At 37.1% G+C, this 20,010-nt stretch overlaps 1 protein-coding gene across 2 annotated transcripts in view; it reads right to left on the bottom strand.

Annotated features, from left to right (window-relative positions):
• Positions 1 to 386: 386 nt before the first annotated feature.
• Positions 387 to 20,010, bottom strand: part of PHIP (pleckstrin homology domain interacting protein) — a 120,740-nt gene continuing 101,116 nt past the window's right edge. Inside the window, exons 31-40 of one of the 2 annotated variants that reach the window (XM_068424791.1) lie at positions 18,969 to 19,089; positions 16,853 to 16,978; positions 14,763 to 14,835; positions 14,310 to 14,360; positions 13,865 to 14,014; positions 12,057 to 12,209; positions 8,849 to 9,012; positions 8,096 to 8,373; positions 7,611 to 7,772; positions 387 to 4,665 (exon numbers count right to left, since the gene is read on the bottom strand). In XM_068424791.1, coding sequence (XP_068280892.1) covers positions 4,022 to 4,665; positions 7,611 to 7,772; positions 8,096 to 8,373; positions 8,849 to 9,012; positions 12,057 to 12,209; positions 13,865 to 14,014; positions 14,310 to 14,360; positions 14,763 to 14,835; positions 16,853 to 16,978; positions 18,969 to 19,089 — 1,922 coding nt within the window. In that variant the 3' untranslated portion in view covers positions 387 to 4,021. The remainder of the gene's footprint in view (positions 4,666 to 7,610; positions 7,773 to 8,095; positions 8,374 to 8,848; positions 9,013 to 12,056; positions 12,210 to 13,864; positions 14,015 to 14,309; positions 14,361 to 14,762; positions 14,836 to 16,852; positions 16,979 to 18,968; positions 19,090 to 20,010) is intronic. The other variant, XM_068424864.1, reaches the window with a different exon arrangement.

Raw genomic sequence — 20,010 nt, 5'->3', positions numbered from 1 at the left:
AAATTACCTCATCAGGATTCGCATGCTTCAAATTAAATGTGTTGATGAAAGTGAGCTTAAAACCCTCTAACCTCCAATCTACTATGTAAGTATGGGGTGAAAGGGTCCCATCCAGTTAAGCCTATTGCTTTTATAGAACCAGTCAACCATTTAACATGTGCCTAAATTCAAATTACACACTAAAGCATTTACTTCTAGTCCTTGATCCAACAAATGTGAGCAAAAGATTTGATTTAACAATGTGGTATAAAAATTGGAACAAGCTTGAAGTTACTGAAAGGACAGACTATTTTTTGTGGTGTATGTAGTCTTTTTTTGGTGAGAAAAGCCTCTGGCACAGAATCAGAATTGGTACTTGAAAAATATTTGTACACTAATACAGTGAGTTGTCTCTACACTACAATTTATTTTTTTATAGATATTAATATATCCTACGTGCTGTATCAGGGTCCTTTATCAATTAATAATTTACATATATTAAGCCATAGTAATATTTAACTCAACCAACTCAATCTTACAAGTCTATCAACAAACTGATCACAAGTACAAACCAGACACTGTACAAATCAACATATGCAAATATATATCACAGCAGTCTAATCACTGGAGGAAGACATTTTTCTGTAAAGTTTTATCACTGGTCATTGCCGAGTGACAAAGAGCTCTAGTTCAATATTGACAATTAGGAACACTACAGTGGTGAAGTTTAAGTTCCGTTCCCAGAGAACACACTAACAACAGAAACAAAATGGCTAAAGAGTTGTGAAGTATGTAGGCACAGGTACAACGATTTCTGTTAAACATTTAGAGCACACTGGTATCACAGAAACATTAGTTATCTCCCCATCGGTAGTTAGAGCACACACTGTTATTAAGATACCACTCAGTGGTAAATACCAATTTTAACGTTTCCCAGTATAGAGCAGAAATATCAGAACAGTATCCTCATATCCACGTCAAATACAAAAGAACTTAATGAATAAAACTGCGTTAATTGCTGCCAGGTCTGTAAGATCATTTGCGTGTATATGACTACGAACCTATGTAATATTTACAATGCATATGTGAAACGAGCACACGAGATTTTGCTACTCCATTTTCTGAACCAGTTGTTAGGTACTTGAGATGGCATTATAAAACATGCATATAACTATAGTTCTTAAATTATTTCAGAACATTGACCAATAGTTTATTGCTCACATTTAAAAACTTGAAGACTTTGTAATCAAAAGCTCTTTTTCTGTATTGATACAGTTTGTCACAACAACCTCAAGTAATACATTTTTCCCCAACCAAAATGCACTGTCTGATGGTGACTAAAGTCTCATAAAGTTTGCAACCTAGTGAAATTAAATCATAGATTTTTTTAGTGTTGCTTCTATTTAAAAATTGACCCAAATTATCCACAATTTATTTTAAAAGGAAAAACATTAATGTGTCTAATATGAATTGAAAAATTACTGTCTAAAGTCACCGATATTACTGGGTGGGAAGCAGTACCCATGTTCTGCAGGTAAGGCCTTCTATTCTCGTAAAATTAAGATGTACATTTCCTACCTACTCTTAAGGGAATGCGCATTATTTCAGTCTCCAAAACTTACATACAAGGTATTTTCCATATATAAATATATACATAAACATGCCATATAAAACATTATTACAAATGGAGTAAATACAGAAGTTGAATTTTAGATATACTCTATTTCATATATTACAATGCAGATAACATCAGGAAATCACACATTTTCAAATGATTGCCTTCATCAGTGAGATTTGACAAAATTAACAAGTAGAATCAATAAGCTTTGAATTGCGAAGCTGTATTGCAACTGTACGACCACAGCTTGTTCTCTTACCACGTGTTTAGTGACTCCATTTTAATTCAATGACAAATACTTGTTAGAAAAAGTAAACATACCAACAAATGAAATGCAAACTAATCCCTGCTCCCCAAATTCACATCCGTAACAATTCAAAGAGGATCTGGAAAATATTTTATTTATTTTTTGTGGCAAAATGCATAATGAACTACAGAAAACTAGGTATGGCGGGTATCAATTTGCTATCCGCAGTAGCGTATTTCTGTTTCTCTTGGTGCCAGATACCAATGTTCTGTGTTCAACCATTTAAGCTTTTTTTGTAACAGAAAATAAAGAGTGAAGAATTAGGCCTCAAATAAGTATGCAGAATCTGTGCAAATTTAAGGTCTTAATTCTGTATGCCCTCCCTTCCACATATTGCAGAAGATGTTTGTAAAAAAAAGAATTATTATTAAGTAAGGGTGTACAGAATTGAGGTTTCATTTCAGGTTTATTTTTTTTCAATTAAGTTAGGGTCACACACAAAATAAATCTTGCACACTACCCAAACTTCCAAAATAATGTATAATCAGAAAATTTTGGTTACATTTTTGTACCATACCAGATCTCAGAAAATATGACTACTTCTGTATTTTTTTCCTTAAAACTGGACAATACTTTTCTAAGTGATAGAAAATGGTATTAAAGTTTGTTTGTAAAGGTATAAAATAACTAAATGTACCATAAACAAATAAATAACTGCTTTTCTTTTCCAGAGCAGTACATATAACAATACATTCCCTAAGTCATATAGTTATCATTTACAATAGACAACTTAATTTTACTAAGGATGCAAGAAATAATAGAATACAAGGCACAATCATTAAATGGAATTTTTCTTTAGGGTGTATATTGACTTATGTCAGCGTGATATACCATAAAAAGTGCAGAAAAACACAATGTGCAATGAGACCACTGTATAAAACATGATTGCATAAAAAGTGATTTGGCCTTTTAACCTTAATAATTGAAAATAACCAATCTTCCCCTTAAAATTAAACTATAAAGTATGACATTTTAAAATTCATTTTCGATCCTAGTGCTATCTAAAAAATCCTGAAAAAATTTATACCTGGGTAATATTTTATATGTGTTTATGTATATATTAATATATATACATACACTCTTCTTTGTAGGTCATTTTAGCCTCTTAAGCATGTCTAAAGTTGTAGAAACCACACTCAATCTGGATCAGAAAGTAAACATCATCATTCCATACCTGTCCTGTAATTTCCTTGAATCCTTTAACCAATTATACACTTTTTCTAAAACATCTCTGTCAAAGGACCCCACCAGTGCATTATTTTCTACCAAAAGTACCAAAAAGGATACATTTCAGAACAATGTTAACAACTTACTACTTAAAACAATACACAGCTTTTATCACTGCAAATGGTATGCTGTACTGACACTCAAAAAGAAAAAAAGGCTTTCCACTGCACTGATTCTCAGTCTTTGGCACAATAAACAGAGATTTAGTGATTGATACAAGAATCAAGGTCTGAAAAATTAGACATTAGTCAAACTTTTTCCAATGTGGATATATATATATTTGTGATTACATTTTTGCTATGTTTGGCAGAACTTGGATAAACCAACAGCCTGTGCTAGGCTTCTTTTGCAGTTGAATGTTCCATCACTACTGAAATTAAGCATTTTCAGATTAGCAAAGTTTGGTATTTTTGTATTTAATAGAAACGTAAGTGAATTTACTGCCACTTTTTGCCAAAATCTGCCTTCCTAGGCAACTTGACTTTACAATCAAAGTGTACTTTGCTTGGTCAAAAATAGACTTCTGTTTTCAGTTTGTGGCATTCAAAGCTCTATCACCTTTTTTTAGTTGTGTAGAGATACTATGCACTACTCGAGCAGAGTAGTTCTCAGCTCCATAGGTCAGTCAGAAATTGCTTCAATTATTCTCAACTGTGAACAAAATGACTGTTGAAATGCATAACCTATTTAGAGGGCAATAAATAGCAAAAGTTTAAAATATATACTTCTTTCAAAGAATGTTCTTTCAGTTTATTTTTTGCTAAATTTTTCTCCCCAAATCAGAACATATTCTTCTAACCCATAATAGCAGCAGGGAAGCAGAAGTCTGTTCTGCTGTTCCTTAACTGTACCTGCTTCATAGCATTCTGAAGTAAAACCCTTGGTAAAAATTACCAACCAATTAAATTAGCTTTTGCTTTTTCAGTCAACTTTCGGACTCTGCCTCTGCTAGATGTCCCAAAAGTTAAGGAGGTGTCTTCAAACAATAGCTGCCTTTGCTCTTCCTCAGAGTCATCTTCATTGTAAAAGGCTGTCCTCCTCCCCTGGTTTCTAGTTCTCATGTGAGGTTCAGAATCTTTAAGCTCTTCAGACCCCTCCTCCATAGGCTCATGTATCTTTTTCCTCCTGCTTCTTGTTTGCATTTTAACATTCGCAGGAACTAAGAGGTCCGAGCCTGGCCGACGGGTCTTTATCTTCCTTTTTGGCTTCCTACCCCCACGGCCTTTTTTTTGTAAGAAGTCTTCCTTCATATTATTTTCAGAAAGAGAATTGCATGCAGTAGAAGCAGAGGCTTCTTCTGGCATATCCCTTGCAGTCTGGATTGTATTCTGCTCTGCAGCCTTTTGCTGTTCAACAATTAGTAGCTTTTTTGGTTTTCTGCCTCTTTTCTTGTGCACCACTTCACAGCTACTGCTATTAGTCTCCACCTTCGGTTTCCGTCCGGGACCTCTTTTAACTGGAGGTTTCAAAGGCTGCCCTCCGTGTCCATTTACCTGAATGCTTCCTGATGCCAAAGCATTATTCTTGCAATCTGCTGTAAAGAAATGAGAATACTTATCACATAACAGATTTCCATTTACATTCATTTTCACACTGCCTTAATAAAACTCTTACTAAAATATCTGAATGGATTCACAGTGATTGCCAATCTATCAAAATCTAAGAAACCCAAAGCAGAGCTCAAGAGCTTCATGCCAGTATGCAATGAGGACTAACTTCTAGTTGGGTTTAGCTGAAGGTAGCTTGAAGAAAGAAAGGCAGGGGCAGGGGGGCAGGGAACAGCTCAAGTTTATCAGCTTGGCTGATAAAACTCCAGTGGACAAAAACTCCTATTTGGTATCTGCAACAGCAAAAAGTTGCTCAGGAAGCACTGCTGCAAGGATCGGGAATGCTTCACAGCAGGGTGTATCTGGAGAAATGAAAAAGTTTCTTTCAGCCTGAGGTGGCATCCTTTATAGCCAGTCATTAGACCAGGGTTATTTTAACAACAAGCAACGAAAAAGGTAGAAATGTGGGAGACTTGAAAAAAAAAGTATGCAATTTGCACAGATTTCTCACATTAACAGACACAAGGCAGAAGGTATTTGCTTGGAGAATTTTACGGGCTATGAGTTTTTCTTAGGTGAGCGGTACTCAGCTTCCTCAGTGGGGCAGATCACAGGACCCCTTATGGAGATGTTCTGATACCACAGTCTTTGCCTAAAACATGACCAGGAACAGACTCATAGCCAGTGTTATAACGCATCCAGTCCTTTGATGAAACATCCAGGCACAGTTCCTGCTGTGTTCAAATGTGTCCCATCGTCCACTAAAAGCACGGGCTTCCACTGCCATATGAGTGGATGTGCAGGAGAGAAAGGATCATGTTAACAACATGCAGATTGTTGACCTCTGACATGACCAAACATCCAGTCACATAATGGGTGCATATTTAGCCATGCAGTGTGGGAACAGCTGAGGCCTTTGTAAGAAAGCTAGCAAGGAATGGACAGAAGATTTAGCATATCAGACCACAAGCTGCTTTTTCAGAAGCATGGAAGAGTAAGAAAGAACAGAATCACAGAATAAATCAGGTTGGAAGAGACCTCAGGGATCCTCGAGTCCAACCATTGCCCTGACACCACCATGTCAACTAGACCATAGAACTAAGTGCCATGTCCAGTCTTTTCTTAAACACATCCAGAGATGGTGACTCCACCACCTCCCTGGGCAGCCCGTTCCAATGACTAATGACCCTTTCTGAGAAGAAATGCTTCCCAATGTCCAACCTGAACCTCCCCTGGCGAAGCTTGAGGCTATGCCCTCTTGTCCTATCGCTAGTTGCCCGGGAGAAGAGGCCGGCTCTCACTCCGCTACAACCTCCCTTCAGGTAGTTGTAGACTGCAATAAGGTCACCTCTCAGCCTCCTCTTCTCCAGGCTAAACAACCCCAGCTCCCTCAGCCGTTCCTCGTAGGTCAGACCCTCCAGACCCTTCACCAGCTTGGTCACCCTCCTCTGGACTCGCTCCAACACCTCAACATCTTTCTTGAAGTGCAGGGCCCAGAACTGGACACAGTATTCAAGGTGCGGCCTCACCAGTGCCGAGTACAGAGGGACGATCACTTCCCTAGACCGGCTGGCTACACTATTCCTAATAGAGGCCAGGATGCCATTGGCCTTCTTGGCCACCTGGGCACACTGCTGGCTCATGTTTAGCCGGCTGTCGATCAGCACCCCCAGGTCTCTTTCCGCCGGGCCGCTTTCTAACCACTCTTCCCCCAGCCTGTAGAGCTGCATGGGGTTGTTGTGGCCAAAGTGTAAGACCCGGCACTTGTTCTTGTTGAACCCCATGCCGTTGGTCTCGGCCCATCTATCTAACCTGTCCAGATCCCTCCGTAGGGCCTTCTTACCCTCCAGCAGATCAACACTGCCACCCAGCTTGGTGTCATCTGCAAATTTACTGAGGGTGCACTCAATCCCTACGTCTAGATCATCTATAAAGATATTGAACAGCACCGGCCCCAGAACTGAGCGCTGCGGGACACCGCTAGTGACTGGCCGCCAGTTGGACTTTGCCCCATTCACCACCACTCTCTGGGCTCGGCCATCCAGCCAGTTTTTAACCCATTGAAGAGTCCACCCATCCAAGCCCCGGGCAGCCAGTTTGTCTAGGATAATCCTCAGATAATCCTCAGGGAGAGGAGGACTACAAGGAGTAAACAGATTAATTAGGTAGGGCCCAATTTCCAGGCTACTGTCTCTCCATCTTCAGAGAAAAGATGCTCAGTGGATTTAGCTGCTTCATAGCAGCTTCGTAACAGTTCAAAGCTCCTTCATAAACAGGAAAGCTTTTATGACTAGGAGATCTTATTTCAATCTCCATAGAAGCTTTCAGTTTTAAGGTATTCAGACATCAAAAAACCAAGCAAGTTCAGTTAGAAGATTACAAGAAACTAGGTCCGATCAATCCATGCAAATATACTAAACAGAGGCAGTAAACACTGCATAGTTCTATTTTGCTGTGGCAAAAACTGAAAGAACGAAGTTCCAGCTGGGATGCTCTGATCTTTGTGCTCATGGTTGTGGAGACTGTCATCACAGTCAGTGTTGCTGACCCAAATATAACCCATATAAGTTTTATTAGGTAAAAACCCACAGGGTTTAAAGTGTGACCCTGCAGAAGTCTGCTTTGGAATCTGAGAACTCATAACATTACCCTTATAATAATTTAAATGAAGGTACAGATACGTTACCATATGAGAACTGGCTAGACAACACAGTTATCACACCACGGAAATGGTGTTAAGAGTAGTCAAAGCCATACTAATTCATCAAGAAGGAAACTAACTGTGACTGAGTTGTTCCATTAGACTTCCTTATTCTGCTAAATCATAATGCATACTAATTTCCCCACCCCCAAATTATCATAACTAAAGTACAACATTACAGCCACTACATCAACAGCTAGGGAGGGGGGCAGTTCCTAAGAAAGTACGTACCTTGTTGATTAACAGTGGAAGATTTTACTTTGCGCTTGATTTGCTTCTCTTTCTCAGGGTTTTCTCTTGTGGAGTTAGTCCTAGTGTTATGACTGTAATCAGATTGACTAGGGATTGATACAGTATTCTGGTTCTTGGAATGTTTGGTTGAATTCTCCAGTACTAGTAGGACAAAAAGAAAAAGAAATTATTCAAGTTAAGTAATTTATACCACATTCTATCTTATCCAGCTAAAAAGGAAGTCATGTTCTACTACAAACAAACAATTTAAATCAGTGATCTAGAAGTGAGAAAGCCTCCTGGATAAAGTAATATAGCCTAACTTGCTCAGTTTTCCTCCAATGAACCTCAATGATCCAGCAGCTTGAAAAGAGAACCAGGCTTAACTGAGAGAAATACATCAGATTTCCAAAAAGCAAGTTTTATGTTTGAAAACATTCACAGCTAAAAAAAACCCAAAAACAAACCACAAGAAAACAACTTGCCTGACTTTCCTGACCCTGCAGTAGTATTAGGCTTTGTAATTAAAGGCTTTATTGTTAAAGGCTTTGCTCCTGAAGAAGTAGATGGTTGCTCTGTAACAGCCACATCTGTTACTGCCCTATTGCTTCTAGTCCGCACAAGGGAAGAGGTTTCAGCCGCTTTTCCATTCATCTGAGGGGGAAGATGTCTCAGTGCTGTTGATCGTGCAGGTGCAGAAGATGAGGTGGCAGAAGTTTCTGCCTTCAGCTGAGGTTTTATTAACCTCCTCTTCCTTTCAGGGCTGAAAAACAAGTAACAATTTGTATCCTGGATGACCACTTTTTTATTTTACAGGAACAAACAAAATTAAATGCTAGTGTCTGAGATTGTGGGAGTAAAACAATAATCTCTGTATGAAGTATGTTAAAAATATGACATTTACTGTGGAAATTCATGTAGCTGTGAGCCTCTGAAAGGTGAATCTTTATAATAAATGCTATAGTTATATGATAAACCATGATGCCATCACTATCCTAACGACGCTATTTTACTGTACAAGTTTAGCAGTTATTTGAATTTTAAGCACTTACACTACGATAGTTCTAAGAAAAGTTTAAAACTCTTCCACATCATAGGGACTTGCATGTCAAAGCTATCATTCTGCAATATACAGAATAGTAAAGGAAGTATTAAGAAAAAATCCACTCTAAGTTCTACTATTTAGGCATGTCAAACTTGCACAGCGTTTAATGAATACTCTAAAGGAATTAATGTACCTGGATGCAACACTACTGGAAACTGAGCTGCTTCTACTTCTTTTTTTCCTTCGCTTCTTTATTGTATTTCTTTTATGAAAGCGTAGGGCAGATTTATAATCCGATAAAATGGAACTTATGTGTTCTTCAAAGAAAGCAGAAAGGCGCAAACTCATGCTGTAGATCTAAAAAAGAAAAGCCAGTAAACAAGCACATTTTATACTTTTCCAAAGCGTTTTACTTATTTATCATTGAGCAATGGCTAGAAAAGTAAACTGAATAATATGGAAATGTTTTAAGGAAATTAACACTCTGTCTCAACAAATTTACACTAATCCATGTGTAGGTTTGCTTTAAATATTTTCATGGTTTTGAAAAAGTGTATTACAACTGAAGATCACACACAAAAGGAAAAATTAGAAAAGCCACCTTTCCAATTGTCCCTTTTCAACTGCCTTTCCAGAATCCCTTTTCAGCTTCAGCAGAAACCAGAGAGATCCTTAACAGAATTTTACTGTATCATACCTAGGGTCAAGAAATCTAATTTTCTTCTGTACTAAGTTGCATCCTTACATCCTGTATTTGAACATCAGTCTGTTCCTCTTATGGATGAATTGATACTACCAGTGAGTTGGTTGCAAGAGGTACAATAAATGTATTAGAATTATGTAGGTGCACATTTTTCTTTTTTTTTTTTCCCTCTAGCCTTGGATGATTTATAGAAGAGACACAATCAAACTCAGTTTAGATCACAACTAATTATTTGAGCACAGTTGCTATTAATTGTAGAAACAAAACCAGAATTGAACTGTCTAGATACTTTAAGAGGGGACACAGCACCTTCTTAGAATATGAAACACAAAGACAATATTATAACAGTTGCCTACCTAATGACACACCAGACAAACTATCTAAGTGCCAGACTGTCCTGGTTTGGCCTAAACCAGGCCAATTTTCCTTTCAGTGATTTTTACTTTCAGCTAAGTCTCTTCTAAGTAACTGCACTTTCTGAAAGTAACTGCATGTTTTGCAGACAGTGTCTGCTTCCAGGACTGATAACGCTCGAAGTTTGTAGTTATCGCTGAGGCACCGGTAGGGATGTTGTGCAGAAAGGCTCTTGCTGTACTTAGTCTTAGAGAAACCAAGGTCACTGCTAAATTCCTCACTGCTTACGAGTGAAAAGCCGAAGGGGGGTCGCACCTGCAGGGAGGAGGGGACAGGGCAGGTGACCCAAAATTGACCAACGAAGGTATTCCATCCCATACACGTCATTCTCAGTATAAAGCGGGGGGATCACGAGGGTCTCGCCTCTTCGCCCCTTGCCTTCTTCCTGCTGCGCCCTTCCCTTGCTTCTTCCGCTGTGTTTGGGTGTTTCTGCTGCTTCGGGCTGCTTCTGCGGCTTGAGCCTTTGGCCAGTGTCTGAAGAGGACTCTGTCCGTTTTCCTGCTGCCCCCGATCCCGATCCGTGCATCCCTGAATCCAGCTCTCGACCGTCGCTGGGCCCAGCCTGGGCCTTCCCGGAGCCTGCCCTGCAGTGCCGGTGCTGACGTGGCCAACATCGGGGGAGCTCGATCTTGGTTTTGTATATATTTGTATATATTTGATTATTTCTATTATTACTATTATACTCTTTTTCATTATTATAGTTTATTAAAACTGTTTTAACTTTCCAACCCAGAAGTCTCTCTCCCTTTTCCCTTTCCCTTTCCCTTCAGGTGGGGGGGAGGGTTAACAGAGAGCGTCTGCCACAGGTTTAATAGCCGGCCCAGCTTTAAACCGTGACACAGACAAAACAGGAAGTGTGACAGATTCTGAATGCATTACTGGAGAGGACACACAAAGAAATTTCATAAGAAAATATATAAAAAACTATATAAAAATGTATGTCTAATGTGCCATGGGGGAAAAAAAAAAGCTAACAGGTTTAGGTTTACTCTTCAAGTAAGCATCAGTGATGTAAAGTAAGATGCTAAAAATATCACTGAATGACAAGTCAGAGTAAAAACATCACCATTCAACAACTACATGTTGCATGCACTGAAAGTACATAGGTTCTGGAATATTAAAATTCTTAACATCAGAACCTTCCACTTCTAAGTAAAATAAAAAAGAGCTACAAGTTTACTACTATAACAATCTGTTTAGAAGAAACATGAAAAAATACAAAAATGTCAGAACAATCTGTGAAACCACACTGGAGCTAAGATAATGTCAAGCATTCTCCTATCTTGGTTTGAAGAAAGCAAGAAAAGAAAGAAAAACCACAAAAGAATCCAGATCTGCCCAAAAAGCCCTGCCCTTTGGTGCAACCAAAAGACAAGAGACTGATTCTTAGGCAGCCCAAACAGTGAGTGGGATGATCTATTACTGACTCTTGAAGAGACACCAATCACTGATCAGTCCTTCTTGCTAGTCACCTCCTATGGAATTTGCCCCTACGTTTTAAGACAATAAAGTCCTGATGATTAATTTGCTATTTAGAACAGCCAAACATAAAAGCTATTAATTCTAGTCTAACACCTAAAGCATGTTAGTATAAGAAAAGCTACACCGAAGCCTCGAGCGTGCGTACGTATACATTTATAACTTTCACTGCTAGCAGATACTGCACCTACAAGTCTATCTGAGAGAAAATATTATTAACTCTACCACTGGCAGAGCATTTCAGTATCAGCTCAGTAAGAATGGCTCTGTAGGCTCATGCTTTCTGTAAACAGTTCTGTTGCCCAGAAATCCTAAGTGCTTCGTTACAATCTCACTGCATACCGGTGAACAGCATATAATGTCATTATCCTCTACTCTCTGTACCTGGGTATTTCAGTTTGGGGCAACCTCCAAAGTGGAGGATTTTGGGGCTGTGTGTGTCTATTTTGAAAATCTAGTTTCTTCCTCAAAACATCAGTTAAATTCCACTACTCTACGGCCACAATCACGTTTCTGCAGATCTTTCCTTCCATGTGGCTCTCCCTTTAGATCCACTTTCAAGTATTTACTTTTGAAACACACTTGTAGAACATCAGAACTTTAAGCATTTAAACAGCATACGTTCCTTTCCTTTAAAATACAAAGCTATACTACTTGCTCAGAAATATTAATGTTTGAAGATCAGAAATAATTAAGCTTGTTTTTAAAGTAATCAGTTACACTGTCTCTCTGGTTTTCTGTCCTGTATTTTTCAGATATAAGTATTCTTTCAAACAAACAAACAAGAAAGAAAACAAAGTCTTACCCTTGATCTTTTACTTGGTGTATAGGCCTTGGAATTGCTGAAAATAAGTCTCACATCTTTACATAACTCCATTGGTGACTCATAGTTTCCAGCTTCCAGCGTTTCTCTAACAGTAGCAAAATCCATAGGAGTGTCAATAATATCTCTATAATCCTGTAAAAAAATAGCAATGTATTACATTTTTTTATCCAAGTCTTAAGTGTATCATTTTCATTAGGATGCATTTGATAAACCTGTGAAACGAATGTCCTCTTTTAAATAGGCACGGATGACTCCTAAAGACATTGTGCTCCTTTCTACTCACACACAATGTAACTTCTTACAGACATACTCGACAGGATCGAGGTTAGAAGTTAACTGATACAAGATTTAATTAATTCTGTAAACAGATTTACTGAAATACAGAGCTCAAAATTTTGTGTCCTAAGTGTCATATTACTGACACAGTCATGAAGATAACTGTGATACTAAAGTGTGACTACAAGCTCCCTGGGTGGCTTAACAGCTCACACTCGGTACTAACCCTAATACTGTTTATACGTATTAACTTTAAAATATGAAGTTTGAATATATGAACCAGATCAGAGGCTTAGCACATCCCTGCTGAAACCTGAGCAGTTTCCCAAATGGAGACATGACAATTTAGGAAAGTAACATTAAAATAATGAAAACTCCACAGGCTTAAATAGGACCCTGTTCAAGCCAATGACAGAACTTTTTTTTCTAGGCTATGGAAAAACAGAAGAACATCCATACAACAAAAAGCTTAAATACTAAAATTAACCAAAAAGTTAACTTAATCCACCAGAACAATCAGAACCTGTGTAAGCACCTCTGAACATTAAACAGATTTGTGACACCAGGGAGCAGAGCGTTTCATGCTCAAGCCTAGTAAGGTGCTCACCATCAGCTCACTTGAGGATCTCAAACACAAAGGCCCACTTGTAGTCAAGCCACAGCATAAAGTTTAGCTTACTTCAAAAATTATGGTGCCCAATGGCTGCAGAAGTGTCAAGACAGACCTACTAGTGACTTCCAAAAGAGAAGCATTTCTTTTCTCTAATTGGGATGATTAATTTCCCCCAAGTTAATCACCTTAGAGTGATATTTTAAATAAAAACTTCAGATATGCTAGAAGGAAAGCATGCAAAACCTTTGCTTTGTTACTTGAAGTAAAACTAGCCTAAAAGGCTAAAAGAGATCCAAGGCAACAAGACTTTTGTGTTAAAATATTCTGTAGTTACAAATGGCTGCTCATGGCTATCTGAACTCCAGTGTTATCACCCAGGCAGAAAGCAAAATTTGGGAAAGTCATTGTTACTACAGTTAATGGTTCACGACAGTTCTTCAGTGGGTACTTTTTCTGCATCAAGCCCAGCTGACTGTGATATGAAAATTACTTTTAGTTTTTATACTTCTGAAAATAAAAAATGATCCATAACATCATTTGTCACGTGCAACAACCAAACATACGCACCTCATATATGACCATTTTTTACCCAGAAAAGGAAAGACTCATCTTAATTGCAAAAGGTGTAATTTACTTAACAACACAGGCATCCCTGAATATAAAACATTTTGCAACTAAAATACTTAAGAGAGCAGAGAAGTACAATTTCTTTTGAAGTTACTTTACAAAGACAATAAACATTATTATCAGGTGACAACCAAGCACTGAAAAGTTTCTATCAATAGTGCTGCCTGAAGTTTCAATTAAAAGAGTTGGAAAAATGGTCACAGTAGAAAAAAAAAAAACCAACTACCTAACAAGTGAATTAAAACCAGCCTTCTTGTTCTAAAGTACTCACTGGATATTCAAGGAGATCCACTGGTTGTCGAAACGGTTCAGAGTCTTCGCACTGAAAAATGAGATTCAGCAGCTCCTGGCATTGCTTCTTCCATGACTGAATGTCGTACGACTGAGCTCTATTACGTAGCCGCCGCTTTGGCTGATGATCCTGAAATGACAATATTGTCTGATATATATAAAATAAACCAGCTGTTTTTACAAAATCTAATGGAAAAGGTACCCTGCAGGATATGAATTCTAATTAATGAATTCGTAACATGCAGCAGCACAAACAGAAATGCTTTTACATTGAACAGCTCAGTAGAACAACACATCACTAAGTTAAAAACTTTCCAAAAGCTGACATTACACAATAATAAAAACTTTCAGTTTTACATTCCTTTGTTTACAAATGCATTCCTAATTATCTATAGCACTATAAATCATTAAAAAGAAAAAATTACCTTTCTTTTTCTAGTGGAAGTTCCCGGCACATTTGTATCTTTCTCTTCTTCCTTTGAGCAAGATAATGAGTCGCATAAAAAGGTTAAAAAAATATAAGCATATATGAGTTGGTAAGTTCTTTTATACTTCACTTCTAATTTGAGTCTTTACAGTTCTATCCCTGTCCCTCTGGGAAGCATTTCATGTGACTGTCAGTTTTGAGAACCTCTCATAAGTCTAAAAAGTATCTAAATTCTCCCATAAACTGTTAACGCTCTCTGCACTAAAGGAGGAGAGGAGGCTGGATTTTTACCCAGTTTCCCAGCTGACAAAAAGAAACATTTAGTGACCAGAAAAGTACACCTCACTCCCTTACAGTGACTGAAAACAGTATTTTTGTATCCAGTAGGACAGAGACAGTGGTCCTTTTTCTCCGGTCTGTCAATGCCAATGTCTATGACACAACCACTTACCTCATCAGAATCAGACAACACTTTCTTCTTCATTGCATTGTATAATGGAATTATGTCATAGCAACTCTGGTCTCTGTGTAAAAAGAAATACACACTAATATTTATTTTCCATCTTCACCTATGGAATCAACTATATTTCGCCTAGGATAAGGAAAATGTTTATGAAGCCATTCCCAAATAAAACAGTAAAATGTTTAGTGCTATATGAGTACTAAGAGGACTGCAGTAATAAGAAAAGCTAATCTTCTGCTCAAAAAGCTGTAACATATTATCTGCACTCTGAAAAATATAGGCCATTTAACAGTGTCAATGTTTTAAAATTAAAAATCATAATCCTTTACCATGGATTCATTAGCATTAGAAAAATCTAATACTATACCACATAAAAGGCTTTGGAACCCATCTAGCTTTATAAGAAACACTACAGTGGATTTAGTGAACAGAAGTGCAATTTAATACATTAGCATCCACAACGTAAGATATTTGAAATGTAATGTTTTATTTGTCTAAGAACTGACACTGTTATTGTATAAACCTGCATAATTAACTCAGCAAAACAAATACTGATTTTCAGTTCTTGTATAACACAGCTAACTCCTACACAAAAGAAAGACCAAAGGTGTTCTACTACGTAGTAACACAAACCACTAGAAAAAAGGAGTAAACACTCAGCAACTCTACATTGGAATTGTAATCCATATTACAGACTACTGCAATTATCACTAGAACAGCTGGGGGAGAAGGCAAAAAAAAAAAAAAAAAAAAAAATCAAGCAACACTGCCCCCCTGCTCCTTCCTGCTTTTTAAAACACTTGGGTAACCTAGAGACAAAGCCTTAGATTCTCAGAGGCATCTAGATATTTCACTCTTGTTAGAACCACAGGATTTGCCTTCCATGATCTAGGCTTTCTACCCTACAGTTCGAACCCTAAAAAAAAAAAAAAAAACACCAAAAAACCCACGAGTCTGGGCTTTGTATGCATTGCTAGTTCACTTAAATGAGTACATTAATAGACACAAGCTATAGGCCATTATTAAATAAGAATATCCATGTGTTGCACTAATTTAGCTAAGCCAATTAAAAACACACCCTTTGAAAAACCCTGCGCTGCTTAAACAGAAAAAAACCCTCGTCGGCCAAAGATGTTACAGAACAAAATTAGTAATAGAGAAGCCCTTTAGATATATATCTGTTCCTAAAGGTGTATTTCACTATAACTTTTAACATCTAAAGCAGTTAGGTATTTTTCACTCTCCAGCCAAATCAGAAATCACAGGCACTGACGATATCAAAGATTTATGTACCGAGTCGAAGTCCTAGATTTTCAAATATATAGTGCAATTCTAATGTTTTTAAGAACACACAAAACAAAAAATAAAAATATTCAATTCAACACTGAGAAACTAAATCGCTAAAAATGTCATGATTTTTGTTGAACTATGAAGTATCTTGCCGTTTCTACAAAGTAGGAACATCAGCGTTCACTGTGTACAAGCAAATCAAGGCAGCAGACACACTCAGTAAGCTCTTCTTACAAACTTTAGGTCTGCAGACATGTCAACCGACTGTGAGAAATCTGAAACATTTCTCATTGAGTTTTTCTATAGACAATAATAAAAAAGAACATTTGAAAGACAACTACTATTTCGGTCGACTACAAAGTCTCCAATTTTTACTTTACACATCAAACACCATTTTCAATCACATATATTGTAAAGACTTTAGAATTAAATGCCCACAATTATGCTAACATAGGCAGTATTCAAACTCGAAATAAGAACTCCTAACTTACCTATAAATATATCTATCACTCTATGAAGATACTCAAGACTCATTTTTGTCTTTTAGTAGAAAGTCTCTTGAAATAAAATGCCATGCCAATCTATGCCAATCAACGTATTATAAAACTTCACCTTGTTTTGCAAACTTACGTATTCTTTGTCAAGATAAGCTTTATTCTTTTCTGCCCCAAGAGCAGACAACAGGCTTATTCAAGCTGCAGAACCATCTCACTTCAAAATTCAGTTCTGAAAAGGCTCAATACCTTGGTAAGAGTCAGGAATAACAACAGACCTACTAAGCAACTCACTTTATGAAGTGCAGCAGCAAATCTGTGACAAATTTGGCAGATTTGACAATAGGACTTCCGGGTTCATTAAATGTGCGAGTATTATGTTCTATGTACCGGACTTCCCACATTAACGAAGAAAGGCGCCTGGATGTAAAAGGAGGGAGGAGGGGAAGGAAGGAAAAAAAAAAGATGGACTTCATTTCTAGCAATGAAACAGGAGCAAAAGCCTTACATCATTCTTCCAATGTATTATCCCATTTATATTTTTTTTACATTAAATCAGAAAGCATGCACACTTCGATACATTGCCCTACGTGACCAGCAGAAGGCAGCTTCCTAGGGCTTCCTGCTCTCATGTCATGTCCTGCAGTAATTTATACAAATGGCTTTAAGAACATACAGCTGATGCTCCTCGGGAAAATTCAGCTGTGATGCTTCAGCTTTTATTATTCCTTTATGATATACATAACCCACCCTATCTCGCCTTTTAAATCACAGTTTAGGATTAACAAAATAGTAATAAAAAAATTATTAAAAGTATACATTTTTCTGACAGAGGGACAAAGATCAGATTTCCTCACATAGCTCTGATTTAATGACCTAACTATAGAATAGCCACATTATGAAAAATGATGCACAAAAGCAAAAAAACATGAAAAAATTAGATCCAACTTGAAGACAGACACAATAAAAAAAGAAAATACGTACTATTTCAAATAAAAACTCTGACAGCATAGAAGTTACAAATATATACAATCTTCTATTTTCATACTAGTGGAACATAATGAAAAGAAATGCTGCATGAGTGCTTTGTAGAGTGAAGCAGGGGATCATTTAACATGTTCAGTGTAGCATAAGCGTTTAGATGCAATTTAATCATGCTTATGGGTCCAGCATTTAGTTCTATACAATGCCAGCAGCGACTGGGAAAGATCATGTTTCTTCTGTTTTGTATTTTTTAAAAACATACAGGCATGCTAAGACTCCTGGTTCAGAAGTGAAAAAATATGTTGTAAGGTAAGCCTCATGAAAAGCTACCACAATCACAAGCAATCTGAACAGTCCCTCTTGCAGAAGGTAAAGAAAAAATTTTCACTGGAAAGCACAACAGGAGGCAGTTGCTTATTACCTAACCAGGCCTTGGCAATACTACAAGCTAATAAAAACAGATTTACTGAAGAAGATATGATGATTATCAAAAATAAGTGCTTACTGTTTTGACAAGAGAAACAAAATCCAGTAAAAAGTCCTTGGCACCTCTGATTGCAAAGCAGTACATTACAGAAGTCAAAGCTGGTTTATCTTATAGCATACAATAAACATGGAACAATAAATGTGCATATTGCACTATAAAGTATAAAAAACAGGATTTTTTAAAATGAAAAACTGATTTTAATTTACAATTCAATCTTCATTTAGTACGCACAAAGTACTACAAATTAACTTTGAAATTTGGCCCAAACCAAAATGCTGTCCATGATAATTCAAAACAAGTGTTAGAGGGACACTGATTTTCAAACCAGAAATATCCCAAGAACCAATGGAAACAGACGTAATTCAAAGGAACGTACTCCTACATAAATAATATTTACTGCAAAAAAATACAGCAATTGCAATCATAGTTTAGGAAAATGTCAAAATGGTGTCAACAAGTTAGAACTTATTTTTGTTGCTGTCCAACAGTTTAGAATTTCAAGGACAAAAATTTAAGAAGGTATTTTCTGTCTAGCTTCTTAAGTGATAACACAAGATTATTATTTTTTTTAAAGTGCTAAGGTTTCTCTTATTAAAAAACAGCTTTTTTTTTTTTAAACAATGATAAAGTGGAAACTTAATCCTTTTGACTAAAAGTCATTTTACTGACCTAGTCTCTGCTCCTGCAATTTGAACCTCACATGGAGCAAGTTATTTGCATAAGCAGGAATCTGAATGCCACATAATTCTAAAATACATTTTGGAGATGTTCAGTCCTTTTTGAAGTTTTATAAAATGGAAACCTAGATCAAGGATAGAAGATGGGAGAAACAGAAAGCACACACCTGTACCCATCTCCTAGTTGGGTATTACAAGACAAAGAGCTACCAAAAATATGGTTGGTAGTATTTCACAGCAGGAACTGAGACTTGGATCTAACCTGTAAAATCTGCTTTCCAGTCTTTGTTTAATGGTACTGAGGTCTGTGGGATATGCCACAACAGTGCAATACATTGGGTAAGCTTGAAGATCCACAGGTGCCACAAATGCAGAAGCAATATCTAGACAGAATTAAAAAAAAAAAAATAAAATAAAATAAAAACAGTTATACACCACAAAAGTCCTTTAGCAGTTTCAAGATTTACATCACCCCCCGCAACATATGCTGTTTTTTCATGTTTGAAACACATAGCACTTTCCCAAAAGTAACAGTAACTACCGTAGATATTCCAAACAATTTGTGATATTTTACATATAAAAGTGCTTTCTGAAGCGTATGCTGTAAGTACAATCACTGCAGTGACTACACATTCTGTTGTACATGAAGCAGCACACTCCTCAGAGACGTGCATGCAAAATATACACATTCAAAAAGTAGATTTAAATGTATAAATTATAGTTATATGAAGACATGCAATTCAGTATTGTTATTTACAACACAGGCTCATTTCATGTGGTTTTATATTGCCACTATCCCACATTCAAACTAAGCAATTCATTAAATTCTTACCATAAAAGTTACAGTACTATTTCAATCTCATTAAGATATGGGGAAAATCCACACTCAAAATAAAATAGAAACACAATCTCCTGTCCCTACCTAAGAGCAAAGAAGCCTTCTAAAACCAATCCACTGTAACGCCAGAAGTCTGATGAGCAATTTAAGTCTGTGCACCTACACAGACTTCTTCTTTCCTCCTGTGCTTAGAAGCCTCATGAGTGCTTAGATGTATCATGCTAACATTTTATACCTCAAGGGAAGGTACAATAATACAGAAATATAAAAAACCTTTGAAGTCTCTCTCAAAATTCAAGCATTTAGGTATCAGAAGTATTTCAAGAGTTAAGAGTTCTGCCTTTTTTCAAAATGTTAAGTGTCGTACCTTGCTCCAAGTACTTCAAAAATCAGTTAAAAAAAATTATCTGTGACAGCTTATATATTTGATTTACGGCCACTGTTACCCAAAAACCTAGGACTGCTG

Source organism: Nyctibius grandis, chromosome 1, assembly GCF_013368605.1.
Source record: "Nyctibius grandis isolate bNycGra1 chromosome 1, bNycGra1.pri, whole genome shotgun sequence".
In the NCBI taxonomy this organism is placed as follows: Eukaryota; Metazoa; Chordata; class Aves; order Nyctibiiformes; family Nyctibiidae; genus Nyctibius; species Nyctibius grandis.
This window is presented reverse-complemented; position numbering and strand designations above follow the sequence as displayed.